At 46.5% G+C, this 27,500-nt stretch overlaps 1 protein-coding gene across 1 annotated transcript in view; it reads right to left on the bottom strand.

The window, feature by feature from the left end:
* Positions 1 to 27,500, bottom strand: part of LOC123761594 (metabotropic glutamate receptor 8-like) — a 260,562-nt gene that overhangs the window by 122,806 nt on the left and 110,256 nt on the right. The window contains exon 4 of the mRNA XM_069328943.1: positions 7,874 to 8,043. Coding sequence (XP_069185044.1) covers positions 7,874 to 8,043 — 170 coding nt within the window. The remainder of the gene's footprint in view (positions 1 to 7,873; positions 8,044 to 27,500) is intronic.

Raw genomic sequence — 27,500 nt, 5'->3', positions numbered from 1 at the left:
GAGAGAGAGAGAGAGAGAGAGAGAGAGACTCCAGCGCTGCTGCTAAAGTTGCTTTAAAACTTCGAGAAAAAAATAAAAACACTAGAGAAAACCAAGCAGGAAGATTGCATATTAATGATAGCAACAACAGGGAACATGAAGATAGCGGTATAGCAATTATTTACAAACTTTTACTGCATAACCAAAAAACACCTGAGAGCAATATAACTTAGCCTGAATATAACCTATTATAAAATATATAATATATATAATATAACCTGCCTGAACCTCACGGAAGGGACGATCGTAGTGGGAAAGGGAGCGATTAAGACTAAGAGTCTGACACTCGGCATTTTAGTCACAGGAAGATGGACAAGGATCCCAACCCGGCTGGTGAGACGTGGAGAGCAAAGTTAGTGGACGCATCGGATAAGAACTTCAAGACGCTACATAATAATAGGCAGTTGCAGGAAAGAAAAGGAGCCAGAGAGGTATATGGAAATTGTAAAGCAAAGAGGTTGATATTAAAGTTAACAGAGCGACACTTAAGAGAGCCAAAAGTTTGTATCCCAGAGTTAGGAGAGTACTGTAGAGGAGTAATTTGGTAGTGACACACTGGAATTGGCTTGTTATAGATATAACCAGAGGAACAACAATTGTGAAGAGATCATACAATTAGGCTCTGGAGACAAGGGAGTATTCTCACAGAGAGCGACAACGAGATGTGTGTGTGTGTGTGTGTGTGTGTGTGTGTGTGTGTGTGTGTGTGTGTGTGTGTGTACTCACCTAGTTGTATTTGCGGGAGTTGAGCTCTGGCTCTTTGGTCCCGCCTCTCAACCGTCAATCAACAGGTGTACAGATTCCTGAGCCTATTGGGCTCTATCATATCTACACTTGAAACTGTGTATGGAGTCAGCCTCCACCACATCACTTCCTAATGCATTCCATTTGTCAACCACTCTGACACTAAAAAAGTTCTTTCAAATATCTCTGTGGCTCATTTGGGCACTCAGTTTCCACCTGTGTCCCCTTGTGCGTGTTCCCCTTGTGTTAAATAGACTGTCTTTATCTACCCTATCAATTCCCTTCAGAATCTTGAATGTGGTGATCATGTCCCCCATAACTCTTCTGTTTTCCAGCGAAGTGAGGTTTAATTCCCGTAGTCTCTCCTCGTAGCTCATACCTCTCAGCTCGGGTACTAGTCTGGTGGCAAACCTTTGAACCTTTTCCAGTTTAGTCTTATCCTTGACTAGATATGGACTCCATGCTGGGGCTGCATACTCCAGGATTGGCCTGACATATGTGGTATACAAAGTTCTGAATGATTCTTTACACAAGTTTCTGAATGCCGTTCGTATGTTGGCCAGCCTGGCATATGCCGCTGATGTTATCCGCTTGATATGTGCTGCAGGAGACAGGTCTGGCGTGATATCAACCCCCAAGTCTTTTTCCTTCTCTGACTCCTGAAGAATTTCCTCTCCCAGATGATACCTTGTATCTGGCCTCCTGCTCCCTACACCTATCTTCATTACATTACATTTGGTTGGGTAAAAACTCTAACAACCATTTGTTCGACCATTCCTTCAGCTTGTCTAGGTCTTCTTGAAGCCTCAAACAGTCCTCTTCTGTTTGTGTGTGTGTGTGTGTGTGTGTGTGTGTGTGTGTGTGTGTGTGTGTGTGTGTGTGTGTGTGTGTGTGTGTGTGTGTGTGTGTGTCTGTGTTTACTAGTTGTGTTTACTAGTTGTGTTTTTGCGGGGGTTGAGCTTTGCTCTTTCGGCCCGCCTCTCAACTGTCAATCAACTGTTTACTAACTACTTTTTTTTTTTTTTTTTTTTCCACACCACACACACACACACACACCAGGAAGCAGCCCGTGACAGCTGACTAACTCCCAGGTACCTATTTACTGCTAGGTAACAGGGGCCTAGTGTGTGTGTGTGTGTGTGTACTCACCTAATTGTGCTTGCGGGGGTTGAGCTCTGGCTCTTTGGTCCCGCCTCAAAAAAAAAAAAAAAAAGAGTTTGTGTGTGTGTGTGTGTGTGTGTGTGTGTGTGTGTGTGTGTGTGTGTGTGTGTGTGTGTGTGTGTGAGGACCTCAACAGTGTTCCTACAGAGAGTGACAAAGAAATATGTGAGGAGCTCAACAAAGTGACCGCAACTGGGAGACGGTTGGCGACCAGATGCAGCATTAGACGACACAATAACCACTGAGACAGACGTGAACACAACACACGCAGAGGACAAACAAACAAGCTGGTGGATCCATCAACATGGCTGCTGAAGGAGGCGACGAAGGTTCCTTGTCACCCACTAACTCTGAGATCTTCGGGAAAGTTGAAAAACGAAACAAGCTCAAAAAAAGGCCAGTAATAGAACCTCTTTGTATAAATATGTGAGAAAAAACAAATATTCACTCGAGACGTCAGGCTGCGAGCAGCCGCGTCCAACAGCCTGGTTGATCAGTCCGGCAACCAGGAGGCCTGGTCGACGACCGGGCCGCGGGGACGCTAAGCCCTGGAAGCACCTCAAGGTAACCTCAAGGAGACAGGAAATCTCCCAGAAATCCGGCGACAGGCAAATGAATACACAGTATTAAAAAACGGTGATAGACAGGGGGCACTAAATTGCAGACTAGTGTCAGTGACAAGTCTGGGATGCTCTCGGACGTAGGTTCGAATCCTCGTCACGGCCCTTGTTCATTGACGAGTATTCCGTGCCAAGAGCTGGAGAAAGTAATCAGGTATGAGACTGAGGGAGCATCTGGAGAAGACCAACTTTATAACGAAAGGACTGCACGGATTTAGAAAGGGAAAGTCGTGCCCGATCAACTTGATTGAGTTATATGACAAGGTTACCTAAGACGAAGGAAAAAACGGCTGGGTAGACTGTCTTTTCATAGCTTGTCAGAGAGCACTTAATATTGTCTTGCCTCGCCCAGCGTGCCTAGCCACGGGCACGGACTCCACCTCAGCACCCAGCACGGACGGACTCCTCACCAACACTTGAGCAGCTCTCCACACCCGTCCGTGCCTGTGACACCAGGTGCCCGAGGACCAGAAGACTCCTCCCCCCCCCCCCCTTCACTCTCCAGCGCGACGAAGGGGGGGGGGGGGAGGAGGGAGTGGGGAACCCACCACCAGCAAGCCAACTATCAATCACCACTCAATACCGGAGGAGAGCCACCAGGGGGGGCCAAATTCCCCCCTCCCCACCCCCCTTCAGAGCTCCAAAAACGGAGGTTGTCTGCATTTTCCAGATTGGCAGAAAGTTTATGGCCTTGTTACTGCATAGATGGCCCCGGCTGAATCTCTGGGAACATGCTATGGTAGTGTACCAGGAATTGTATTGTACGGTTCGAGGAGTACCTATATATCGGGAGACAGAAAGTCACAGTGAGAGAGGGGGATAAGTCACGATTGAGAAGAGTGCACAGTGGAGTAACATCAGGCTCACCACTAGTAGGAAGGAAGTAAAAATCAGGGGGAAAACGCCAAGCCATTACGACTATAAAGCACTGGGATAGGATAGGTCCAGGATAAGGATTTGGGATGGGACGGAGAGGACGGGAATATCTATCTTCTTCCTTATATACAATCAATGGTCTGTCATTGATTGTATATAATGGAACAATTTAATATATATAGATTGAATATAATTACAAAATGTGTTCATACACAGCAAAATTTAAATTAAAAATTGGTGAGGACTGGCAAATGTTGTCCTAGTTTGAACCAGGACTGCAATCTTGAGGTTATCTTGAGATGATTTCGGGGCTTTAGTGTCCCCGTGGCCCGGTCCTCGACCAGGCCTCCACCCCCAGGAAGCAGCCCGTGACAGCTGACTAACTCCCAGGTACCTATTTACTGCTAGGTAACAGGGGCATTCAGGGTGAAAGAAACTTTGCCCATTTGTTTCTGCCTCGTGCGGGAATCGAACCCGCGCCACAGAATTACGAGTCCTGCGCGCTATCCACCAGGCTACGAGGCAAAGGACAAACTACAAAAATAACCTGAAAGATGGATGCTTAACTTCACCTCCAATAAATGCAAGGTGATGAGAGCGAGGGAAGAAGGGAAGGAGAAGACGACAACACTAGCACACGACGATAGGCCTATTCTGGAATCTGAGAAGGTCAAGAGTTTAAGAGATTATATATCATACCAACAGTGCCTACATGCGCACATATTAACAGTGCCACATTATGGCACATATAAAGCTGGCAATACGTGACGTATGTGGGCAGTTACGACAAGCTTCAACACGTATGTGAGACCAATCTTGGTGTATGTGGCGCCGGCATGGCACATATAAAGCTGGCAACACCTGACGTATGTGGGCAGTTACGACAAGCTTCAACACGTATGTGAGACCAATCTTGGTGTATGTGGCGCCGGTATGGCACATATAAAGCTGGCAACACCTGACGTATGTGGGCAGTTACGACAAGCTTCAACACGTATGTGAGACCAATCTTGGTGTATGTGGCGCCGGTATGGCACATATAAAGCTGGCAACACCTGACGTATGTGGGCAGTTACGACAAGCTTCAACACGTATGTGAGACCAATCTTGGTGTATGTGGCGCCGGTATGGCACATATAAAGCTGGCAACACCTGACGTATGTGGGCAGTTACGACAAGCTTCAACACGTATGTGAGACCAACCTTGGTGTATGTGGCGCCGGCATGGCACATATAAAGCTGGCAACACCTGACGTATGTGGGCAGTTACGACAAGCTTCAACACGTATGTGAGACCAATCTTGGTGTATGTGGCGCCGGCATGGATCCCCGATTTAAAAACAAAGGAAAGAAAACCAGGGATAAAGTTGTGAGAAATCACGAGGAAAAGGCGGAGGGAACTGGATCTTACTATATTTGATAAGAGACGGGAAAGACGAGACATGATTGCTACGTATAAAATACAAACGGGGGTATTAGCAAAGTAAGTAAAAATGTAATGTTTAGGAGGCCTAAGAGTAGAGCGAGAGGCCATGGGTGGAGGCTGGAGAGGTCTGATGGGCCGGAGGGATGACAAAATAACATTTATTTTAGCGGCCTAAAAAGGATTGACTAAATTTAATTGAATAAATAAAAATGATTGACTAAATTTAATTGAATAAAGAGGATTGACTAATTTCCTTCAAATAGGAGGAAACAGGAGGAAGCCATCAAAGGCACAGTCCATTCATTGCTTTAAAAATAGTCTATAATACGTCAATAGAAAATTAAAAGTTCAGTAGACAATAAACGTTCAGTTTGGTAAATACAGGTATGTAAATTCACACCCACACCTAGACCAACTGAAGGAATGGTTTAACAAATGGCTATTAAAGTTCAACCCAAGTAAATGTAAGGTGATGAAACTAGGCGGAAGAAATTTGAGGCCAGATAATGGATACCGAATGGGAGATGAAGTATATGAAACAGATCCTTCATGAAACGGACAGAGAGAAAGATCTAGGAGTTGATATCACATCAAACCTGACTCCTGAAGCCCACATCACAAGAATAACATCTGCGGCATATGCGAGGCTGGCTAATATCAGAACTGCCTTTAGAAACCTGTGTAAGGAATCTTTCAGAACCGTGTATACCACATATGTAAGACCAATCCTGGAGTATGCAGCCCCCAGCATGGAGCCCGTACCTTGTCAAGCACAAGACGAAGCTGGGAAAAGCTCGGAGGTCTGCCAGAAGACTAGTCCCAGAACTAGGAGGCATGAGGTACGAGGAAAGGCTGCGTGGGTTGCACCTCACGTTACTGGAAGACAGAAGAGCTAGGGCAGACATGATCACCACATACAAAATTCTCAGGGGAATTAATAGGGTTGACAAGGATGGATTATTTAACACGGATGGTACACGAACAAGGGGACACAGGTGGAAGCTGAGTACCCAAATGAGCCACACAGACATTAGAAAGAACATTTTCAGTGTCAGAGTAGTTAGTAAATGGAATGCATTAGGCAGTGATGTGGTGGAGGCTGACTCCATACACAGTTTCAAATGTAGATATGATAGAGCCCATACGGCTCAGGAATCTGTAAACCAGTAGATTGACGGTTGAGAGGCGGAACCAAAGAGCCAAAGTTCAACCCCTGCAAGCACAACTAGGTGAGTACACACACACGAGATATAGAAACAATGTTCAGTTTAAGAAACAGCAGAACGAGAGGACATAATTGGAAACTGGAAACACAGATGAGTCACAGAGAGGTCAGAAAGAACTTTGTTTCTCTCAAGGAGTCGTAAATAAGTGGAGCGGACTGGACGAGGACGCTGTCTAAGTCACTCTGATACACATCTTTATATATAAACATTAGAAGAAAAGCGAATGAACGGGCTTTAGTTCCGAAGGTCAAAAAGGCGGGACTTAAGAGCAAATGTTCGATCCTTCAAGCACAACTAGGTGAGTCTAACTAGGTGAGTACAACTTGATGAGTTCCACTTGATGAGTACGAGCCAGTGTTCAACAGGACACTCATCAGACTTGGTTTATTTCAGCGTCGTAGTTTATTCTGACTGGTAAAGGTAAGCTCCTGAAGATTACCTTGTGCAATTTATTTCTCTAACCCCCTCTGACCTTCCCTCCCATGACCTCCTCTCCCATGCCCTCCCCCTCCCATGACCTCCCCTCCCATGACCTCCTCTCCCATGACCTCCTCTCCCATGCCCTCCCCTCCCATGACCTCCCCTCCCATGACCTCCCCTCCCATGACCTTCCCTCCCATGACCTCCCCTCCCATGCCCTCCCTTCCCATGACCTCCCCTCCCATGACCTCCCCTCCCATGACCTTCCCTCCCATGACCTCCCCTCCCATGACCTTCCCTCCCATGACCTCCCCCTCCCATGACCTCCCCTCCCATGACCTCCCCTCCCATGACCTTCCCTCCCATGACCTCCCCTCCCATGACCTCCCCTCCCATGACCTCCCCTCCCATGACCTCCTCTCCCATGACCTTCCCTCCCATGACCTCCCCTCCCATGACCTTCCCTCCCATGACCTCCCCTCCCATGACCTCCCCTCCCATGACCTCCCCTCCCATGACCTTCCCTCCCATGACCTCCCCTCCCATGACCTCCCCTCCCATGACCTCCCCTCCCATGACCTTCCCTCCCATGACCTCCCCTCCCATGACCTCCCCTCCCATGACCTCTCCCTCCCATGCCCTCTCCCTCCCATGACCTCCCCTCCCATGCCCTTCCCTCCCATGCCCTCCCCTCCCATGACCTCCCATCCCATGACCTCCCCTCCCATGCCCTCTCCCTCCCATGACCTCCCCTCCCATGCCCTTCCCTCCCATGCCCTCTCCTCCCATGCCCTCCCCTCCCATGCCCTCTCCCTCCCATGACCTCCCCTCCCATGACCTCCCCTCCCATGCCCTCTCCCTCCCATGACCTCCCCTCCCATGCCCTCTCCCTCCCATGACCTCCCCTCCCATGCCCTCTCCCTCCCATGACCTCCCCTCCCATGCCCTCTCCCTCCCATGACCTCCCCTCCCATGCCCTCTCCCTCCCATGACCTCCCCTCCCATGACCTCCCCTCCCATGCCCTCTCCCTCCCATGACCTCCCCTCCCATGCCCTCTCCCTCCCATGACCTCCCCTCCCATGCCCTTCCCTCCCATGCCCTCCCCTCCCATGCCCTTCCCTCCCATGCCCTCTCCTCCCATGCCCTCTCCTCCCATGACCTTCCCTCCCATGACCTCCCCTCCCATGCCCTCCCCTCCCATGCCCTCCCCTCCCATGCCCTCCCCTCCCATGACCTCCCCTCCCATGCCCTCTCCTCCCATGACCTTCCCTCCCATGACCTCCCCTCCCATGCCCTCCCCTCCCATGCCCTCCCCTCCCATGACCTCCCCTCCCATGCCCTCCCACGGCAGGTGACTGACCTGGTGTTATCTTCGTCAACAAACATGATGACCACCCTGGCCTGGGGCTTGGTGGAGAGGCGTTCAATGATAAGATCGAAGTCCTCTGGCTTGGTGATGCGCTGAATCCGCTCGTTAACCGCGATGCATATGCCTGACTTCTCCGCCAGCTTGCTGAACGATGCTATGCCCTGCAGGGGAGAGAGAGAGAGAGAGAGAGGTGAGAGAGGTGTGAGATGGGAGGGAGAGTGAGGGAGTCAGCATGTGTGTGGGGGAGAGGGTAAGAATTAGGTGAGGGGGGAAAGCACCATAGGAGAAATGGATACGAGGAGGAATAGAAGAGAGTGAGAGAAAGTGAATGTTGTGAGGGTGAGTAAAGGAGGGGGGGGGCAAGAAGTGAGAGTGAGGGAGAAAGTGAGAGAGAGAGAGAGAGGAAAACAGCGAGTGAGAGTGATTCAACCAGAAGAGGAAGATGAAGAGGCTGGTGTGTTTTGGGAGGCGTCTAGTGACTGACGCGATGCCCTGGAAGAGAGAGAGAGAGAGAGAGAGAGAGAGAGAGAGAGAGAGAGAGAGAGAGAGAGAGAGAGAGAGAGAGAGAGAGAGAGAGAGAGAGAGAGAGAAAGAGAGAGAGAGAGACAGACAGACAGATAGACAGACAGAGACAGAGACAGAGACAGAGAGAGACAGACAGACAGACAGACAGACAGACAGACAGACAGACAGACAGACAGAGAATACAGAATACTCGTCTATTTGTATTGACATCTTATTTCACATTATTATTACTATTATTATTGAAATATAAACCCACAGTATAAATGTAAGTGAATTAAACCCCAAATTGTCTGATGTAACATAAAGCCTTTCTCAAGGTGCTGAGGAAGGCTCCAGGTTGCTCCCCAACATTTAGCTTTAATGCACTTACATATATACAAAGTCTTGCCTTCACCTTCAGTGAAGCACTACGGCATTGTAGCTTCTCCTTAATTGTTATATTATTATTATTTTTATAATTATTATTATTGTTGTTGTTAAATATCTATAGCATTTTAATAATTGTAATTAATATTTTTTCACAGTGCACACACACACACACACACACATACACACACACACACACACACACACACACGCACACACACACACGCACACACACACACACACACACACACACGCACACACACACGCACACACACACACACACGCACACACACACACACGCACACACACACGCACACACACACACACACACACACACACACACACACGCACACACACACACACACACACACACACACACACACGCACACACACACACACACACACACACACACACACACACACACACACACACACGCACACACACACACACACACACAGACTGAAAGCAAAGAGCCTTGTAATAGAAGTCTTCAACCATGTCCAAATCATCTGGACCCAAGAGATGGAGATGAAACATGGAAAGCAAAGCTTGTAAAAACAGTAGAGATTAACATCCTGAGGCCTCATATCAGGAAGGAAACAAAGAGAAGACGGGGGATGTTGGTGACCAACCACATAAGCTAGATCTGGCCTTCACACAGAAGGAGATGGATATTGAAAAAAAAGTTACTTAGAACTGCCATTAGGAGACAATGACGACTGTGTTTTAATCATTGATTATATAGTAACAATGATAACCATAACATGATGTTACAAGGGAGAGAATGTAAGAATACAGGAGAAGAGACTACCAGGAGGTCAGAGAATTCCTGAGGCGGATAGAATAGGGGAAGAGATATCAGAGGACAAACAACACAAGACATGATGAACTACATAACATACTCCAAGAAGGTGAAGAAAGATATATACCACCACTAAGGGTTAAGTGAAGCAAGATGAGCATTGCCTCGTGGCTCAGCAGACTGTGGCTAGAAGCAAAGAGTAGAAGCACGAGACCATTGGAAGAAGAACAGAGAACACAGGTCAGAAGGGAACCACAACATACAAAGAGGCCAGAAATGAGTACACAGAAACTAGGAGCGTGGTAGTGAAGCTGTACGGGGGTGACAGTACATACAAGGCTAAGTTTGAGCCCAAACTGTTCCGTAGTCATATCAGGAGGAAGATGACTGAGAATGAACAGGTTATCACACTTGACAAAAGTGAGGGAGTGACACACGGAAAATTATAAGGAGTTATGTGAGGAACTTGACAAAAGCTTTTAGGAAGTATTCAAGCTGGAGCTTGATTTGTCACTAGAGCTTAGAGCCCAAACTGAAATAACCGTGACACCAGAAGAAGTAAAACAACAACTGTTGTTAAAGATTCGCTACTTGGAACAAAATGTCCCAAGTAGCACGGGCTATGGTGAGCCCGTAGTTAAGTAAACAACAACTACAGGAACTGGATGTGACAAAAGCCGTGGGACCAGACGAAATATCGCCATGGATACTAAAAGACGGAGCTGAAGCATTGTGCAGCCCACTTGACATAATAATTAATGCCTCTCTAGAAACGGGAGAACTTCCTGATAGATAGAAAATGGCTAATGTGGTACCAATCTATGCAGGGAATACCATAAGTATCCCCTGCTAGTTGCTGGTGAGACTGATCCGAACCTGGTGAGTGGAACATTTAGAACAGATCAATTTTGTTTCAAGACACCAGCATGGTTTTAGAGGGAGACTTCAACTAAAGCAAAAGTGATGTTGTGAGTGAAGCAAAATGTTGCTTAACAAACTTGCTGGAGTTGAACAATAAGATTCTACATCAAAGAAGCATGAAAGGAATTGGCTTACTGCATGTTCCTTGACTGTATCAAAGCTTTTGATACAGTCTTACATGAAATGCCTACTAAAACTTAAAAAAGCAGGCTGGCATACCTGGAAGAGTTCTAAGGTGAGTCAGAGACTATCTCTCAGGAAGGAAGCAGAGGGTTACAGTGAGAGGAGAGACATCAGAGTAAAGAGAGGTTACGAGTGGAGTACCCCAAGAGGCAGTTCGAGGACCCATCCTGTTTCTATGTCAATGACCTGACAGAGGAAATTAGCTCCTTCATATCAATGTTTGCAGATGATGCAAAACTAACGAGAAGACTCAGGTCAGTGTAAAATTGTGATGCAAGAGGATTTGGACACACTCAAGAGGTAGTCTGAAAAAAATGACTAGACTTTAACCCAACCAAATGCAAAGTTATAAGGATTGCAACAGTAGTGTGAAGACCGGTACAGCAATATAGGATTAAGAGAAGACAAATTCTTCAGTCACAAAAGGAAAAAGACCTGGAAGTGGACATAACCTCAAATCTGATGCCAGAAGTCCACATTACCACAATAACAGCAGCGGCATATGGCATGCTGGCCAACATCCGCGCATTCTTCACAAACTTGGACAAAGGAGGTTTCCGGGGTCTTTATACAGAGAAGGTGAGACCGACTCCAGACCCACTAAATATGCGTCCCCAGCATGGAACCCTTACCTGAAAAAAGGACAAGGAGAAACTGGAAAAGATCGTAATATATGCAACGAGACTCGTTCCGGAGCTGAGGGGATTGAGCTATGAGGAAAGACTGAGAGAACTGGATCTTACCACACTGGTGGAAAGGAGAGATAGTGGGGGACATGATAACAGCATATAAGATTCTGAGTGATATTGACAACGTAGACAAAGCAGCGTTGTTCAAAGCTAGGAATAGTAGAACGAGGGGTCATAGATGGAAACTTTAGACACAAATAAGTCACAGAGACAACAGGAAGAACTTTTTTTAGTATTAGGGCTGCCAGGAAATGGAATAGACAGAAGTCGTGAAATCTAATTCGATTAAATTTTTTTACATGTCAATTTGATAAAAGTGTGAGAAAGGAGTCATTGCAATAATCTACGAACATTCGGAAGGCGGGGCTAGGAGCAGAGCTCGATGCTGCAAGCACATCTAGGTGAGTTCACACACACACACACACACACACACACACACACACACACACACACACACACACACACACACACACACACACACACACACACACACACGCACACACACACACACACACACACACACACACACACACACACACACACACACACACACACACACAAACACACTTTACATCCAGCAGTTGCAAAGGAAAGGAAGCTGTAGAAATGGAAGGCATTAAGGAACCAGTAATCAGGAGTGAAGAAAGAATGACAAATTTACTGTGACACAGATCCTCCCTCGATTGACGTTGACAAAGAGAAGCTTTTCAAACTAAGCAGATACAACAAGGAAATAATTCGACTGATAAAGATAGTATTCACGAAGCCACACAACAGACAATCTTATTAAAGAAGGATAAACTTCTGCATGTTAGAGAATACTTCAGTGTGTTTTCTCTGTATTCTCTCTCTACATTGGGACTTGATGAGGGCAGAGAGAGTCAGATCAGCAGATGGAGGAGGTTTATGGAGAGGGAAGAGAACATGGGAGCCCGAGTCCCAAACTTAGTAACTCAAGAGGGAGTGGGGAACCCTGCAACAGCAGAACAATACCTCCAGAGAAAAGTGTAACAAAAGTCTAGACCACCCACCATCCTATCCTCATATCAATCTTCCTCCCCCAAACACTACCTCCACCACCCAAGTTCAAGTTCAAGTTCAAGTATGTTTATTGAGATAAGCAATAAATACATCTCAAAGGGATAGAGTAGCTTAGGCTATTTCTACCCCCCTACCTCCACCACCCATCCCATAGAGACGCTCCCCATTCCATGCCCTCTGTGTTTCCCTATCCAAGTTTTTCCCTGTCCTCCCATCCCATGCCCAAAGAGCCACCCTACTGCCCAGTCAAAGAGTTACTCTGGCCCTTCTTCAGTCCCTGACTTCCCTACCCTGAACTACGTAATCCTAGGCACGAAAAATCTCCAACCTTACATTTAAGACCCCCTGTCTAACTCTCCTCCACCCCCCTCCTGTTATCTTCCTCCCCATGTAATAACCCCACAGAACAGCCTTCTACACCAGTGGATTTGATCACAAGGATTAGAGTGTGAGACTGGACAGAAGAAAATGAGCTTCAAAGTAATGTACTCAAACACAGAAGGGATTACAAATAAAGCAAGTGAACTTGGGGAAAGATCACAGGAAGAAAGCTTATATTTGGGCCAGGAATATGTGCCTGTGGCAGAGAAGATAATTGTACTGCAGGAAAGCGACGTATCAAATAAAGCACAGGCGCAAACCAAACTATTTCAGAGCCATATGAGGAGGGAAATAACAGTGAAGTAACAGGTAATGAAACTGAGCAAGAAGAGGACAGGCTAACCGAGAATGACAAGGAGGTGTGTGAAGAACGCTACAAGAGAACCCAGGAGGAACTCACAATAGAGCAAGCAGAAGTCCCTGAACTGAGAGAAGCGCTAAGCCAAGTATCAGTGGAGAAATTTGAGATTACCAATTGTGAGATAAAGAAGCATTTGCTGGAATTAGACGTCGAAAAGGCTGTTGATTCAAACAGAATCCCACCAGCTATATTATAAGAGGGAGCAAAACCACTATGTTTGTCTCTCTCTCTCTCTCTCTCTCTCTCTCTCTCTCTCTCTCTCTCTCTCTCTCTCTCTCTCTCTCTCTCTCTCTCTCTCTCTCTCTCTCTCTCTCTCTCTCTCTCTAGTGTATTATAGGGCACTGCAAATGAGGAAACAGGAGACCTACCAAAAAGTTGAAAGACAGGAAATGTAGCTCATTATATGAAAAGGGAAGCAGGCAGGAGGCACTGAGTACAATGCGGCTCAACATTTCTGGACTAGCGGCCGAATTTTCCAATTTTCCAATACTCCCAAAAAAACGGAAAAAAATGTGATTCCATGCCATATGTTTACAACTGAAAAAATGCCTAATCAAGATGCTTAACCACTTGCTAGTTCTCGATGACTGAGATATACTGGTGCTTAGACAATGTCTAGGTTCAGCACACTCAAGAAGGCATTTCCAGACCCCCTTAGATTTGACACCTCCCCCCCAGTCTGCACCGTCTGGGTTAGTATAATATTTGGATTGAAGTGAATGTGTGAAACATACACAGGGGCACGGTGGCTGACTGGACAGCACGCTGTACGCGTGATCCTGTGGTCCCGGGTTCGATTCCCGGCGCCGGCGAGAAACAATGGGCAGAGTTTCTTTAATCCTGATGCCCCTGTTACCTAGTAGTAATTAGGTACCTGGGAGTTAGACAGCTGTTACGGGCTACTTCCTGGGTGTGTGTGTGTGGGTGTGGAAAAAAAAATAGTAGGTAGTAACAGTTGATTGATTGACAGTCGAGAGGCGGGCCGAAAGAGCAGAGCTCAACCCCCTCAAGCACAACTAGATGAATACAACTAGGTGAATACACACACACACACGAGGAGAGCCCAAATGCTGCCGCTCCCACAGTAAAGACTGTTAAAGTCATAATTAACGTCTTCCTTGAGGGCCACGAGGCACTGAGAGACAAGAAAGGGGGGGGGGGGGGAGTGAAGCGGCTCTCTCGTGACGAAGAATGATTGTTGTGGCGTGAAGAGGTCATTACTACACAGGCTGAAAATACCTCAGTAACCATAGGTCATAACAATGGAAAAATTCAGAATAATAGATGTAGATATATGTATAACCATCTGCTACCTGCCAGGTAGCCCAGACAGGGATGACTCTTAATCATGTGTGTGTCTCCAATCATGTCAAGACTGATTAGGAAAACAATCCTGCTTTTGGGCCACAATACGTGGGAGAGCAAAATTAATGGTAATCATTCATCGATGAATTATTAGTGAATCCACAAGAATGAGAGAAAATGATGAAACACACTTAAATATTCACTCAAAATGATTCAGATACATTGAAGCCTCTTCAAAGAAAAGCCTTTGAAGCCTCTTCAACGAAAAGGCTACAGTCCAGATGAATGAAACTTCTAAATAACTTATTGTTTTGTGGAGTAAGTTAAGTAAGTTTTGATGGAGTAAGTTACCAGGAGACTTGATCATAGACTCAAAACCTAGCCTACCGGAGGTGAAAGCATAAGATAAACACACAAGCTTCGTCACACATACCATGGGACACAGAGCTCAGAAAGAAGACCAATATGATATATATACAACCCGTCCTCATCAACAAAGACCATATGTTCATTAATCCAGCCACTAACAACGCCCTGTTTGTAAATGAAAAAACAGATCTCACATGACTAACAACTGATAACATTCGACCATTTCTCGTACAGTGGTTCGCTGTTAACCTCTCTTCGGCCTCAAGGCTGTAAGTGCTTCACCCACGGGCTTCAAATACAAATTATCGTCAACTGAACCTAAACACTCGACCTAAACTTGACCTAATATACACATAAAATTAAATATATAGTAATATTAACTTATATATGAGAGGAAACCAGTTTTTAATACAGTGTTTTAAAATCGACGAATGAGTCTACGAAGCGGGGGGGGGGGGGGAGGGATGGTTTTCTATAATATTTATTATTGTTCAAGTGAAATTACGTCCATTCTACAGTTTAGCGACCAAAACTTAGCTGCAACACACTAATGGAGGTTTAAGAAGAGCAAGATATGCAGGCGATGAGTCACAATAACGTGGCTAAAGTATGTTGACCAGACCACACACTAGAAGGTGAAGGGACGACGACGTTTCGGTCCGTCCTGGACCATTTTCAAGTCGATTGTGAGACATATCGACAATGTCGACTTGAGAATGGTCCAGGACGGATCGAAACGTCGTCGTCCCTTCACCTTCTAGTGTGTGATCTGGTCAACAGAGCAAGATATACACGGGGAACATTTCTAACGCTTCCTGAAATACACAAGTAAATCACGATAACGTGATAGGAGGAAATCCCCGGAGCAGGATATGGAATAGTACCAGCGTCCTGGAGGCCTTCTAGAGGCGAGCCTTTGCCACACGGACCAGGAATTGCTAAAGTTTATATAACCTGAGATCCGGCCGAATCCACGTGGGATCTGGTGTTCCCAAACTCCTATAGGGGGGATTCGGGTGGATTACAGGTTATATAATCTTTAGTATATCGTGGCGCGTCGATTAATAAGGCGCGTGTTTGGGGGGGGGATACTAGGGATATGCTGGTTCGATTCCCCCCCTTTTCCTGCTCCAGTAATTATCTATTGGAAATATATCCCCAGTATTCCATTTGCTTTATCTATTGCCACCTCCGCCTACAACGGTACATTTATTATCGTTAAGCTGTATCTGTCACTCTTCTGTCTGTTTCACAGGAACTCTTCACCGTCTTTTCACCCTTTGTTAGTCTCTCATGCACCCTCTCTGACTCTTCCCCCTCTCTCTGGCTCTCCCTCCTCCCTCACTTTTCTTCCTCCCTGATTCTTCCCCTCCCCCCCTTATTCCATACCTACTCCCTCACCACTCTCTCATCCTTACCTTCAGTCAGTCCTCTTCTCTTTCTCCCTCAAGTCCTTCCATCCTAACCCCTTCCCTTCCCTCTACCTATATTTTAACTCCACTTCCTTCCGAACCCTTTTCCTCCCTTTCTTCTCTTCACTCCCTTCAGTTCCCTTGATCGTTACCCTTACCTTCACCCTTAGTGCCCTCTTTTACGCCTCTTTTGACGCAATATCTTCACCCCCACCTACAGCCCCCCTTTTCACTTCACCCCTCTCTTTATACCCCTTCCCATCCCCCATATTCCATCACCCATTCCCCATATCCTTTCAGCCACCTCTTCTGCCCAGCTCCTCCCCCTCTCTGTTTCTCGTAGAGCGAGGTGGAGACTACTGTGTAATGCCAGGCTGGGAGAGTGGTACTCCGAGTGGCCGCTAGGGGCGTACCCCGAGTAATTACCTGCTACGGTGAGAGAGAGAGAGAGAGAGAGAGAGAGAGAGAGAGAGAGAGAGAGAGAGAGAGAGAGAGAGAGAGAGAGAGAGAGAGAGAGAGAGAGAGAGAGAGACAGAGACAAAGACAGAGACAGAGACAAAGACTGACAGAAGGGAGATATATTTAGACATACAAACAGACAGACAGACAAGCAGATAAACAGCGAGAGACGACGGACAGGAAGACTGTCACCCATTACCCCCCCCCCCTCCCCCTCCCCCCCTCCCCCTCCCCCTCCCCCCACCCCCCTCCGTCAACAGAGTGCTCTGGGCTACAGCTCAATACTGTGACGTCACCCCTAACACCGATGACGTCACGGTTAAAGCCGATGACATCACCAGCGGCGGCTTTATTCAAATGGCCGATATGACTCGATAACAACGGCCGGCCGCTTTATTAAAGCCGACGGCGTCACCGGCCCAACACACACAGCAGGGGGGGGGACCATGGGGCTAAAGCCGAATGTTGAATTACGATGTCAGACTTACAGCTACCGCTGACAATATACAGTGACATCACTGCTACAATTGCATACGTCCCGTCACCGCTGATGTCTACGAAACGACGTCTGACGTCAGCACGGAAATGAAAGGGAAATCGACACCGCTGCTGACAGGCAAAAAGAGCTGACGTCTGTATTATATCCATTTTCAATGGTGTCAGCGATAGATGTGGAGCGAGAGAAAAGACAGAGACGACCAAGGCTGAAAGTGGTCATGTGCTGACAGACGTCGATGGCTGACAGTATCAGACAAAGGGCCTTAGCTGTCAGAGGCCTCGATTGTTCCTGGAGGCCGTGAGGGACGTGGGGGGTGGGGGGGGTGACAGTAGATAGTATCAGACAGAGGTTAAGGCTGACAGAGATTTCGGCTGACAGAGAGCCTGGGCTGACAGTATCAAAGAGGTGTCAAGGCTGGCCTAGGGATGGATGTGGTAGAGAGTCATGGATGACAGAGACCTAAGCTGACAGAGGGTCGGGGCTGACAGAGGGTCGAGGCTGACAGTGGGCCGGGGCTAACAGAGGGTCAGGGCTGACAGAGGGTCGGGGCTGACAGAGGGTCAGGGCTGACAGAGGGTCAGGGCTGACAGAGGGTCAGGGCTGACAGAGGGTCGGGGCTGACAGAGGGCCAGGGCTGACAGAAGGCCAGGGCTGACAGAGGGTCAGGGCTGACACAGGGTCGGGGCTGACAGAGGGTCGGGGCTGACAGAGGGTCGGGGCTGACAGTGGGTCGGGGCTGACAGAGGGTTGGGGCTGACAGAGGGTCGGGGCTGACAGAGGGTCGGGGCTGACAGAGGGTCGGGGCTGACAGAGGGTCAGGGCTGACAGAAGGCCGGGGCTGACAGAAGGCCAAGGCTGACAGAGGGTCGGGGCTGACAGAAGGTCGAGGCTGACAGAGGGTCGGGGCTGACAGAGGGTCGAGGCTGACAGTGGTTGGTGCGGGATGTGACAAACGGTAAAAGAGAACTCTTCAATGGTCTCTCGCTTGACTGACCACGAGAGGTTAACAGAATGAAGAGAGAGAGAGAGAGAGAGGGAGAGAGAGATAGAGAGAGAGAGAGAGAGAGAGAGAGAGAGAGAGAGAGAGAGAGAGAGAGAGAGAGAGAGAGAGAGAGAGAGAGAGAGAGAGAGAGAGAGAGAGAGAGAAAGAGAGAGAGAGAGAGAGAGAGAGAGAGAGAGAGAGAGAGAGAGAGAGTACGACAAACTCAAACGAGGGAAATGGGAGTAGAGTAAAAGGAAGGCAAAAGAAAAAACGAAAAGGATAAAAGAATAATGAATTAAAGAGTGGTTGAAGGAAGACAGAGAAAGAAGAGGAGAAGAGGAAGAAGGAAGAGAAGGAGGATTACGATAACCAATAGGAACGAGATTATAAGAACAAGAAAGACAAAACACACACACACACACACACACACACACACACACACACACACACACACACACACACACACACACACACACACACACACACACACTCTGGAACTCATCCAGTGCCAGGGGGGGGGGGGGATTGACTAACGTGTTACCCTGGTTGTGAGTGCCTCAGAGTGGTCTTTCCCCCCCTTCCCCTCCCCTCTTTCCCTCCCCCTCTTCCCCCTCTTCCCCCACCACGCACCCCGGCGGCAGCGTAGAGTACGAGTTTACCCTCGACTGTTACCTCTGGAGAGTTTCGTCTATTTGGGTTTACCTTCCTGCGTTCCCTTAATGGACTGTCTGACAGTTGTCCCATGTCAGACAGGAGAGAGTGACCTTCATCTGGCTGTGCTGACCTTCGTTGCTGACCTCCAAGATTGACCTCCAAGATTGACCTCCAAGATTGACCCCCAAGATTGACCTCCAAGATTGACCTCCAAGATTGACCCCCAAGATTGACCTCCAAGATTGACCCCCAAGATTGACCTCCAAGATTGACCCCCAAGATTGACCCCCAAGATTGACCCCCAAGATTGACCTCCAAGATTGACCCCCAAGATTGACCCCCAAGATTGACCTCCAAGATTGACCCCCAAGATTGACCTCCAAGATTGACCCCCAAGATTGACCTCCAAGATTGACCCCCAAGATTGACCTCCAAGATTGACCCCCAAGATTGACCCCCAAGATTGACCCCCAAGATTGACCCCCCAAGATTGACCCCCAAGATTGACCCCCAAGATTGACCCCCAAGATTGACCCCCAAGATTGACCTCCAAGATTGACCTCCAAGACTGACCCCCAAGATTGACCTCCAAGATTGACCCCCAAGATTGACCCCCAACATTGACCCCCAAGATTGACCTCCAAGATTGACCTCTAAGATTGACCCCCAAGATTGACCCCCAAGATTGACCTCCAAGATTGACCTCCAAGATTGACCTCCAAGATTGACCCCCAAGATTGACCCCCAAGATTGACCCCCAAGATTGACCCCCAAGATTGACCCCCAAGATTGACCCCCCAAGATTAACCTCCAAGATTGACCCCCAAGATTGACCTCCAAGATTGACCCCCAAGATTGACCTCCAAGATTGACCTCCAAGATTGACCCCCAAGATTGACCCCCAAGATTGACCCCCAAGATTGACCTCCAAGATTGACCCCCAAGATTGACCCCCAAGTTTGACCCCCAAGATTGGCCCCCCAAGATTGACCTCCAAGATTGACCCCCAAGATTGACCCCCAAGATTGACCCCCCAAGATTGACCCCCAAGATTGACCCCCAAGATTGACCTCCAAGATTGACCCCCAAGATTGACCCCCAAGATTGACCCCCAAGATTGACCTCCAAGATTGACCTCCAAGATTGACCTCCAAGATTGACCCCCAAGATTGACCCCCAAGATTGACCCCCAAGATTGACCTCCAAGACTGACCCCCAAGATTGACCTCCAAGATTGACCTCCAAGATTGACCCCCAAGACTGACCCCCCAAGATTGACCCCCAAGATTGACCCCCAAGATTGACCTCCAAGATTGACCCCCAAGATTGACCTCCAAGATTGACCTCCAAGATTGACCCCCAAGATTGACCCCCAAGATTGACCTCCAAGATTGACCTCCAAGATTGACCCCCAAGACTGACCCCCCAAGATTGACCCCCAAGATTGACCCCCAAGATTGACCTCCAAGATTGACCTCCAAGATTGACCTCCAAGATTGACCACCAAGATTGACCTCCAAGACTGACCCCCAAGATTGACCTCCTAATAGCCAAATTGCCTGCCTAATTCACAATGTCCTTCTCTAGGGTAAACTTAAGGCGGGAACTTAACCCGAGTGGTTTCATCAGATCTCACAGGCAATTTAACTTCGTTCTGGTTAACGTTAAATGATAGTTTGTCGCTGGCGGTTTAGACTAGTTAACTCAAATGGCGCCTCTCTCCCCCCCCCTCTCGCAGCTCCATCTTTCCCCTTTCCCTTCTTTACCTGATAAGATAACCAGATAACGAGCCAGACAATTAAGAAACGGCGATGTTTCGGTCCGTCCTGAACCCCTTTTGAAGTAGTGATATCGGTCCAGAACGGATATCTATAGTGATATCTATATTCAGATATTCAGAACGGACCGAATCGGCGTCGTTGCTCTACTCTCTAGTGTGTGGTTGGTTATCATATCTTCAGCCTCGTTATTGTGACTCGCCCTGACACTCTCTCTCCCTTCCCTCACTCTCCCTCCCTCCCTCTCTCCCTTCCTTCTCCCTCACCCCTCCCTCCCTCCCTCTTGACGCTCCCTGTGTGTGCCCACTCAATCAGACTCGGCTGGAACACGCATCAGGAACGTCTGATCGTGTCTGAACCTGTGCGCCTGAATAACTAACTACTGACTCGCTTGTTTCATATTGTTGGCTCACATCACTTGAATGGGTTGGGGTGGGGGGGGGGGAAGAGCTTGGAGAGGTTAGGGAAAGATGAAGATGATGGGGGAGACGGTGGAAAGGAACGGAGGGACAGAGAAAGAGGGACAGAGAAAGAGAGAGAAAGAGAGAGAAAGAGAGAGAAAGAGAGAGAAAGAGAGAGAAAGAGAGAGAAAAAGAGAGAGAGAGTTTAAGGAGAATTTAAAGAGTAACGAAGTGAGTGAAGGAACCACAGGAACAAACATCAGTAACTACAACATCCACCACCACAACAAGGGGGGGTTCGAATCCCTGTTACTTGCGTAACGGCGACATTTTATAATTGATGAACTGCTCCTCAAACATGACTGACGCCTCTGAACTTGTGTCCCCCGGTAACGATCAAACTTTCACGCTTCTGACTACCAAATTACCTGTCACGGAGTAGTTGGTTGGGACAGAACTGTCACACGCAAAAGGACATATATCTACATGTCATCCCCGTCGTTGTGGACAGGTAACCTACCCCCCCCCCCCAAATTCTCCCCTTTTTACAGCCCCCCCCCCTTATGCAGGATGCAACCCACAACAGTTAGTTAACTCCCGGGTACCTATTTTACAGCTAAGTGAACAGAGGCATTAGTTAAGTGAAAGGCAATCTTACCTAACTGTTTCGCTCCTCAGTTATGTATTCTCTCCTCGCTGTATCATGCAAATGCTCAAAATTACTCATTCCGAAAGGACCGAATTCGTATTTAATTGGAACAGGAAATCAAAATTGTATTCACAGCACGACCGAACAAATAGGTTAGGTAAATACACACGTCCTCTCGATTGGCCACTCCGTAACAAATATGACTGTTATTGTTAATGAGAAGCGTCCGAACCTAAACCTCTACCACCTGTTATCTTATGGAAGCAGGTGAATATAAAACGTTCAGGTTACAGTGGTTTAATAATCGCTGCTAAGTAGGATTTTCGACGGAGTGGTGGCCAAAGATACGGCGAGTTGGGGGGAAACAGTTGAAACTTATTCCTGGGTGATGAGGCTGGATTGATGCTGACTTAATCGTCTCACTCAGACTCTGATCTTCCTCTCCATAAAATATTATGAACCTCGAAATAAAATGATTTGTAAACACGTAAGGGATTTCGCAGTCCCTCATAGTTTCTTATTCTCTCTCTCTCTCTCTCTCTCTCTCTCTCTCTCTCTCTCTCTCTCTCTCTCTCTCTCTCTCTCTCTCTCTCTCTCTCTCTCTCTCTCTCAATCTCTCGGTGTCTGCCTCAGTCTCTCTCACTATCTTTTCACAATATCTTTCAGAGCCTCTCACAATCTTTCACAGTCTCTCACAATTCCTCAACAACTTGGACTGGACGGTCTCGATTCTTATAAATCTGCGCTCAATTCCCGACCGTTCAATCGACTGGACACTATTCCTTTCCTTCATCCTATCCTAAGTCCTTATCCCCCAATATCCTTTTCCAAGTGCTATATAGTGATAATGGCTTAGCGCTTTCTCTTGAAAATTACCTTACATTCTCACAATTCCTCACAGTTACAGACAATCTTTCGCAATCTCCAACAGTTTCTCACAGTCCAACAACTTGGGTTGGACGGTAGAGCGACGGTCTCGCTTCATGCAGATCGGCGTTCAATCCCCGACCGTCCAAGTGGTTGGACACCATTCATTTCCCCCGTCCCATCCCAAATCCTTATCCTGACCCCTTCCTAGTGCTATATAGTCGTAATGGCTTGGCGCTGTCCCCTGATAATTCCCTCACAGTCTCTTGTATCTCTCACAGTCTCTCAGAGTTTCAGTTTCTCACAGTCTATCGTCACTACAATCTCTCCACTCGAGTAAACAGTCTGATACAATTTACTTGTGCTCGAATGGACTCCACGGGACGGTGCAGGTCTGAAGGAGAATTCTATTTCGAAGGGACGTCCAAAAGTAAATCCTCTAGGACTAAGGGATTCTAAACCACAAATCATATTCACCAAATCCGAAATACAGAAAATATTAGATAAAAATCACTTTCAAATTCACTTCATTTTGTACCACAAAGAGAAAAAATCAAAGTATGGTCACCTGGGTGTTAGTAAATTATGTTGTCAAGAGTAAGTGAAATGTGGCCGAGGGCGACCGTAGACTTTATCGTGAGGGGTGTCGACACTGTTCAATGTTCTGATGCACAAATTAACAATTGATATTCCCACACTACCTGACGAAGCCGTCATTTGTTATGCCGATGATATATGCATTGTTGCAAATTCCCAAACTAGACTGCAAGCTCTACTTGATTCATTCGCTGCTAAAAGCATTGAATGTGGTCTTGTTATCTCTATAACTAAATCCAGAGTTCTCCATCCCAAAGAGAAAACTCATGTCCCTATAGCTTTCAAGGTCAACAACCAGAACATTGAAACGTGTGGGCAGCACAAATACCTTGGAGTTGGTATTAACAGTGACATTGTAAATGATCTACACCGTAGGTTAAAAGAAAGACTAAAACCATTGAGAACACTTACTGGTAAGAATATTGGTATCAATATCAAATATGCTAGACTATTCTATATGATGTTTGTTAGATCTCTCGTTGATTATAATGCTCTGCACTTAATTAATTTCCCCTCCTCTGTGTTGGACAAACTTGAAGTAATACAGAACGAGGCCATGAGGATAATTCTTGGTGCCCCAAGATGCACAAGAATCATCAACATGAGGGAAGAACTGAAGTTTCCAACCATACTAGAGAGAATAATGCAAGTTAACACTACCTTCTGTCTTAAAGTCATGAGAGATCCTACATCTCCTACATTGCTCAGAGACAAATTATTTAGTGCTGTTAACACCCTTTTGACTGGTGCCGACATACCAACTCACTCCTTTTATGATAATTGGCTGAGAAACAATGCTTACAATCTCATTAAACTTAACATTCCTTTTAAGTGCAATCTACCTGTCTCTGATATTCCTCTTTATCTGTACCCCACCATTCAAGTATCATACACACCTGTCACCAAGAAAGATAATGAGAATCTTGCTCTACTTAAAGCTGTCACTCTTGAAACAATTGCCTCCTCCATCGAGAGTCTAAGATCTCACGAGCACTGTGTCTACACCGACGGCTCAGTCCAGTCTTCTACTGGACGGACTGCAGCGGCATGTAGGTTCTATAGAAATAATATTTGCACAAAGTCTGTCAGTGTCAGGTTAAACAACTGGCTGACCTCCACACAAGCAGAACTAGCAGCATTACATTTAGCAACCAGCACATTAAAAAATATTGGAGGAGGAATAATATTCTGCGATTCAAAGTCTGCTCTTCAAGCAATCGAAAACTTCTCTTGGAAGATCGACAGCAAGAACCTCATACTCCCAATTATAAATGACCTAATTGATGCACAGAGTAAAGGGTCTCGAATTTCCTTTGTATGGATACCTTCACACATAAATATAACCCATCATAATGAGACAGACATTGCAGCCAAATTAGCGTGTAACAAGTTTGAAGTTGAATTAGATCTAGGTATCCCTATCTCTGCTGTCAAAACTGTATTGGTCCAAACATTCAGATCTGATAGGAAAGAACTTACTGACTCCCAACGACCTGAAAGTACTAGTATAAAAAGCTATGATTTGTTCAGATCTGAAACCTACATCTATGGACAGCACAAAACGTCCACTAGACTGTGCGACACAGTGGTTGCAAGGATCAGGTTGGGTTACCGTTACCTGTGGCAGGTGGCTGCAGGTGACGGGTCTCCCAATCCTGAGCACTCCAGTTGCAAACTCTGTGAGCAGGAACTACGGCATGATCTCCCGCACTACATCACTGAATGCCCAATTATTAGACCTTTCAGACCAGTTGGCATGAGGTACCTGGAGCTTTGCAATTACTTTATTCACTCTCGTATTCTTGAAGATATCCTCACAGTATACCCAAAATTTGCCAGTGCAGGCTATTAAACACATGACTCTGTATGACTAACCATCCTGCGAGATGGGGACTTGTATTACCACTGCTACCTTATTCAATCTTGTGTTGTTGATATCCTCAAAATGCATCCGGAGTCTGCCAGTGCAGACCGCTAATCACATGCCTCTGTATGACTAACCATCCTGTGTGATGGGGATTTTATAGCATCACCTAGTTAGCTTTTTTGACACACTGTACTCCACTTCATATAGTCTAGGGTAGCTGCACTAATGCAGATGTACCTAATATGTTAATAAAAAAAAAAAAAAAAATAATGGGATTTTTTTTAAGATAATTGCTTTTGTTCTCTTTCTCTCTCTCTCTCTCTCTCTCTCTCTCTCTCTCTCTCTCTCTCTCTCTCTCTCTCTCTCTCTCTCCTTGTACGATTGTTTCCATGCCCAAAAATTCCACACCAAATTGCCTATTGTGCATATCTGGTTAATGAAGTTGTGGAAATATTGCAGAAATGCGTGGCATGTTTTGTTGCACAAAATTGCGCTTAGACACGTGCTGGAGATGTGTGTGCTGGAGATGTGTGTGCTGGAGATGTGTGTGCTGGAGATGTGTGTGCTGGAGATGTGTGTGCTGGAGATGTGTGTGTTGGAGATGTGTGTGGTGGAGATGTGTGTGCTGGAGATGTGTGTGCTGGAGATGTGCGTGTTGGAGATGTACGTGTTGGAGATGTGTGTGCTGGAGATGTGCGTGCTGGAGATGTGTGTGCTGGAGATGTGTGTGCTGGAGATGTGTGTGCTGGAGATGTGTGTGCTGGAGTTGTGTGTGCTGGAGATGTGTGTGCTGGAGATGTGTGTGCTGGAGATGTGTGTGCTGGAGATGTGTGTGCTGGAGATGTGTGTGTTGGAGATGTGTGTGGTGGAGATGTGTGTGCTGGAGATGTGTGTGCTGGAGATGTGCGTGTTGGAGATGTACGTGTTGGAGATGTGTGTGCTGGAGATGTGCGTGCTGGAGATGTGTGTGCTGGAGATGTGTGTGCTGGAGATGTGTGTGCTGGAGATGTGTGTGCTGGAGATGTGTGTGCTGGAGATGTGCGTGCTGGAGATGTGCGTGCTGGAGATGTGCGTGCTGGAGATGTGCGTGCTGGAGCTGTGTGTGCTGGAGATGTGCGTGCTGGAGATGTGCGTGCAAGAGATGTGCGTGCTGGAGATGTGTGTGCTGTAGATGTGTGTGCTAGAGATGTGTGTGCTAGAGATGTGTGTGCTAGAGATGTGCGTACTGGAGATGTGCGTGCTAGAGATGTGTGTGCTGGAGATGTGTGTGCTGGAGATGTGTGTGCTGGTGATGTGGGTGCTGGAGATGTGCGTGCTGGAGATGTGTGTGCTGGAGATGTGTGTGCTGGAGATGTGTGTGCTGGAGATGTGTGTGCTGGAGATGTGTGTGCTGGAGATGTGCGTGCTAGAGATGTGCGTGTTAGAAATATGCGTGCTAGAGATGTGCATGCTGGAGATGTGCGTGCTAGAGATGTGCGTGCTAGAGATGTGTGCTAGAGATGTGCGTGTTATAGATACTTATTTAGAGCACCACTGGAGATTAGTATTCAGCAACCAGACACAACTCTTCTTAAAATATAACAAATCAAGTATCAACAAAGTCCACTGCGGGCTCGCCATAGCCCGTGCTACTTGGAACTTTTTGTTCCAAGTAGCGAATCTTAAACAACAACAACGACAGGTATCAACACTTAAATAATACAAATAATAATATGTCTTTTAAAATCGTAAATAATTCAAATTAATTTCCCCTTTGAGAGCTCCGTTTATATAATTATGTATATTATATATATAAAATACGAAGGTATAATTATTTTTGTCGATGAATAAATTATAAATTTGTAAAAAAAAATAAGTAACTTTGATCCATGTCAATTTCAAACCCAGCTCATTTATTATTGATAATTTTAATTAAGATAATTAAAAGGTTTTCAATGGTTTGAAATTGAAATATTAAAGTAATTAAATCCTCCAGAATGTTCTGATTCGAAATATTTGTTCATTTTTTTGTGTATAATGAACATTTTGAACTCACAATTGTAAATATTGTTTTGCCTAAACAAGTTTAACAAATGAAAGATTTTTACTTTAATCAATAATTGGGTCATTAATAATTGACAACTTTTCTTAAGAAAATGTTAACGGGGCAGTAAAGTGATCACCTGAGTCCCGTCCTGAGCTTTAATTTGGACCTTATTGACACGTCTTTACTAAGCAAGGGGGGGGGGGGGGTGGTAATGACTATGATCATGATAGTTGTATAATGAGAGTGATGGTGATTGTGATATCATGACATGGTAATGGTAATGATAGTTACCATTACGAAACGCGTTCAGACGTCAGACCATAAATAAAAAATTAATTTTGGAGAATTGATATTTCCATTCCCGCCGACATTGAAGAAAAACATAAGAAATATTGAGAAAATTCGTGTTAGAATTATTAATCTCACTTTTTCGGTCATATTCAACAACATATGTTTACAAGAAAGACTGCTCCCAATATATAT

Source organism: Procambarus clarkii, chromosome 22, assembly GCF_040958095.1.
Source record: "Procambarus clarkii isolate CNS0578487 chromosome 22, FALCON_Pclarkii_2.0, whole genome shotgun sequence".
NCBI lineage: Eukaryota > Metazoa > Arthropoda > Malacostraca > Decapoda > Cambaridae > Procambarus > Procambarus clarkii.
This window is presented reverse-complemented; position numbering and strand designations above follow the sequence as displayed.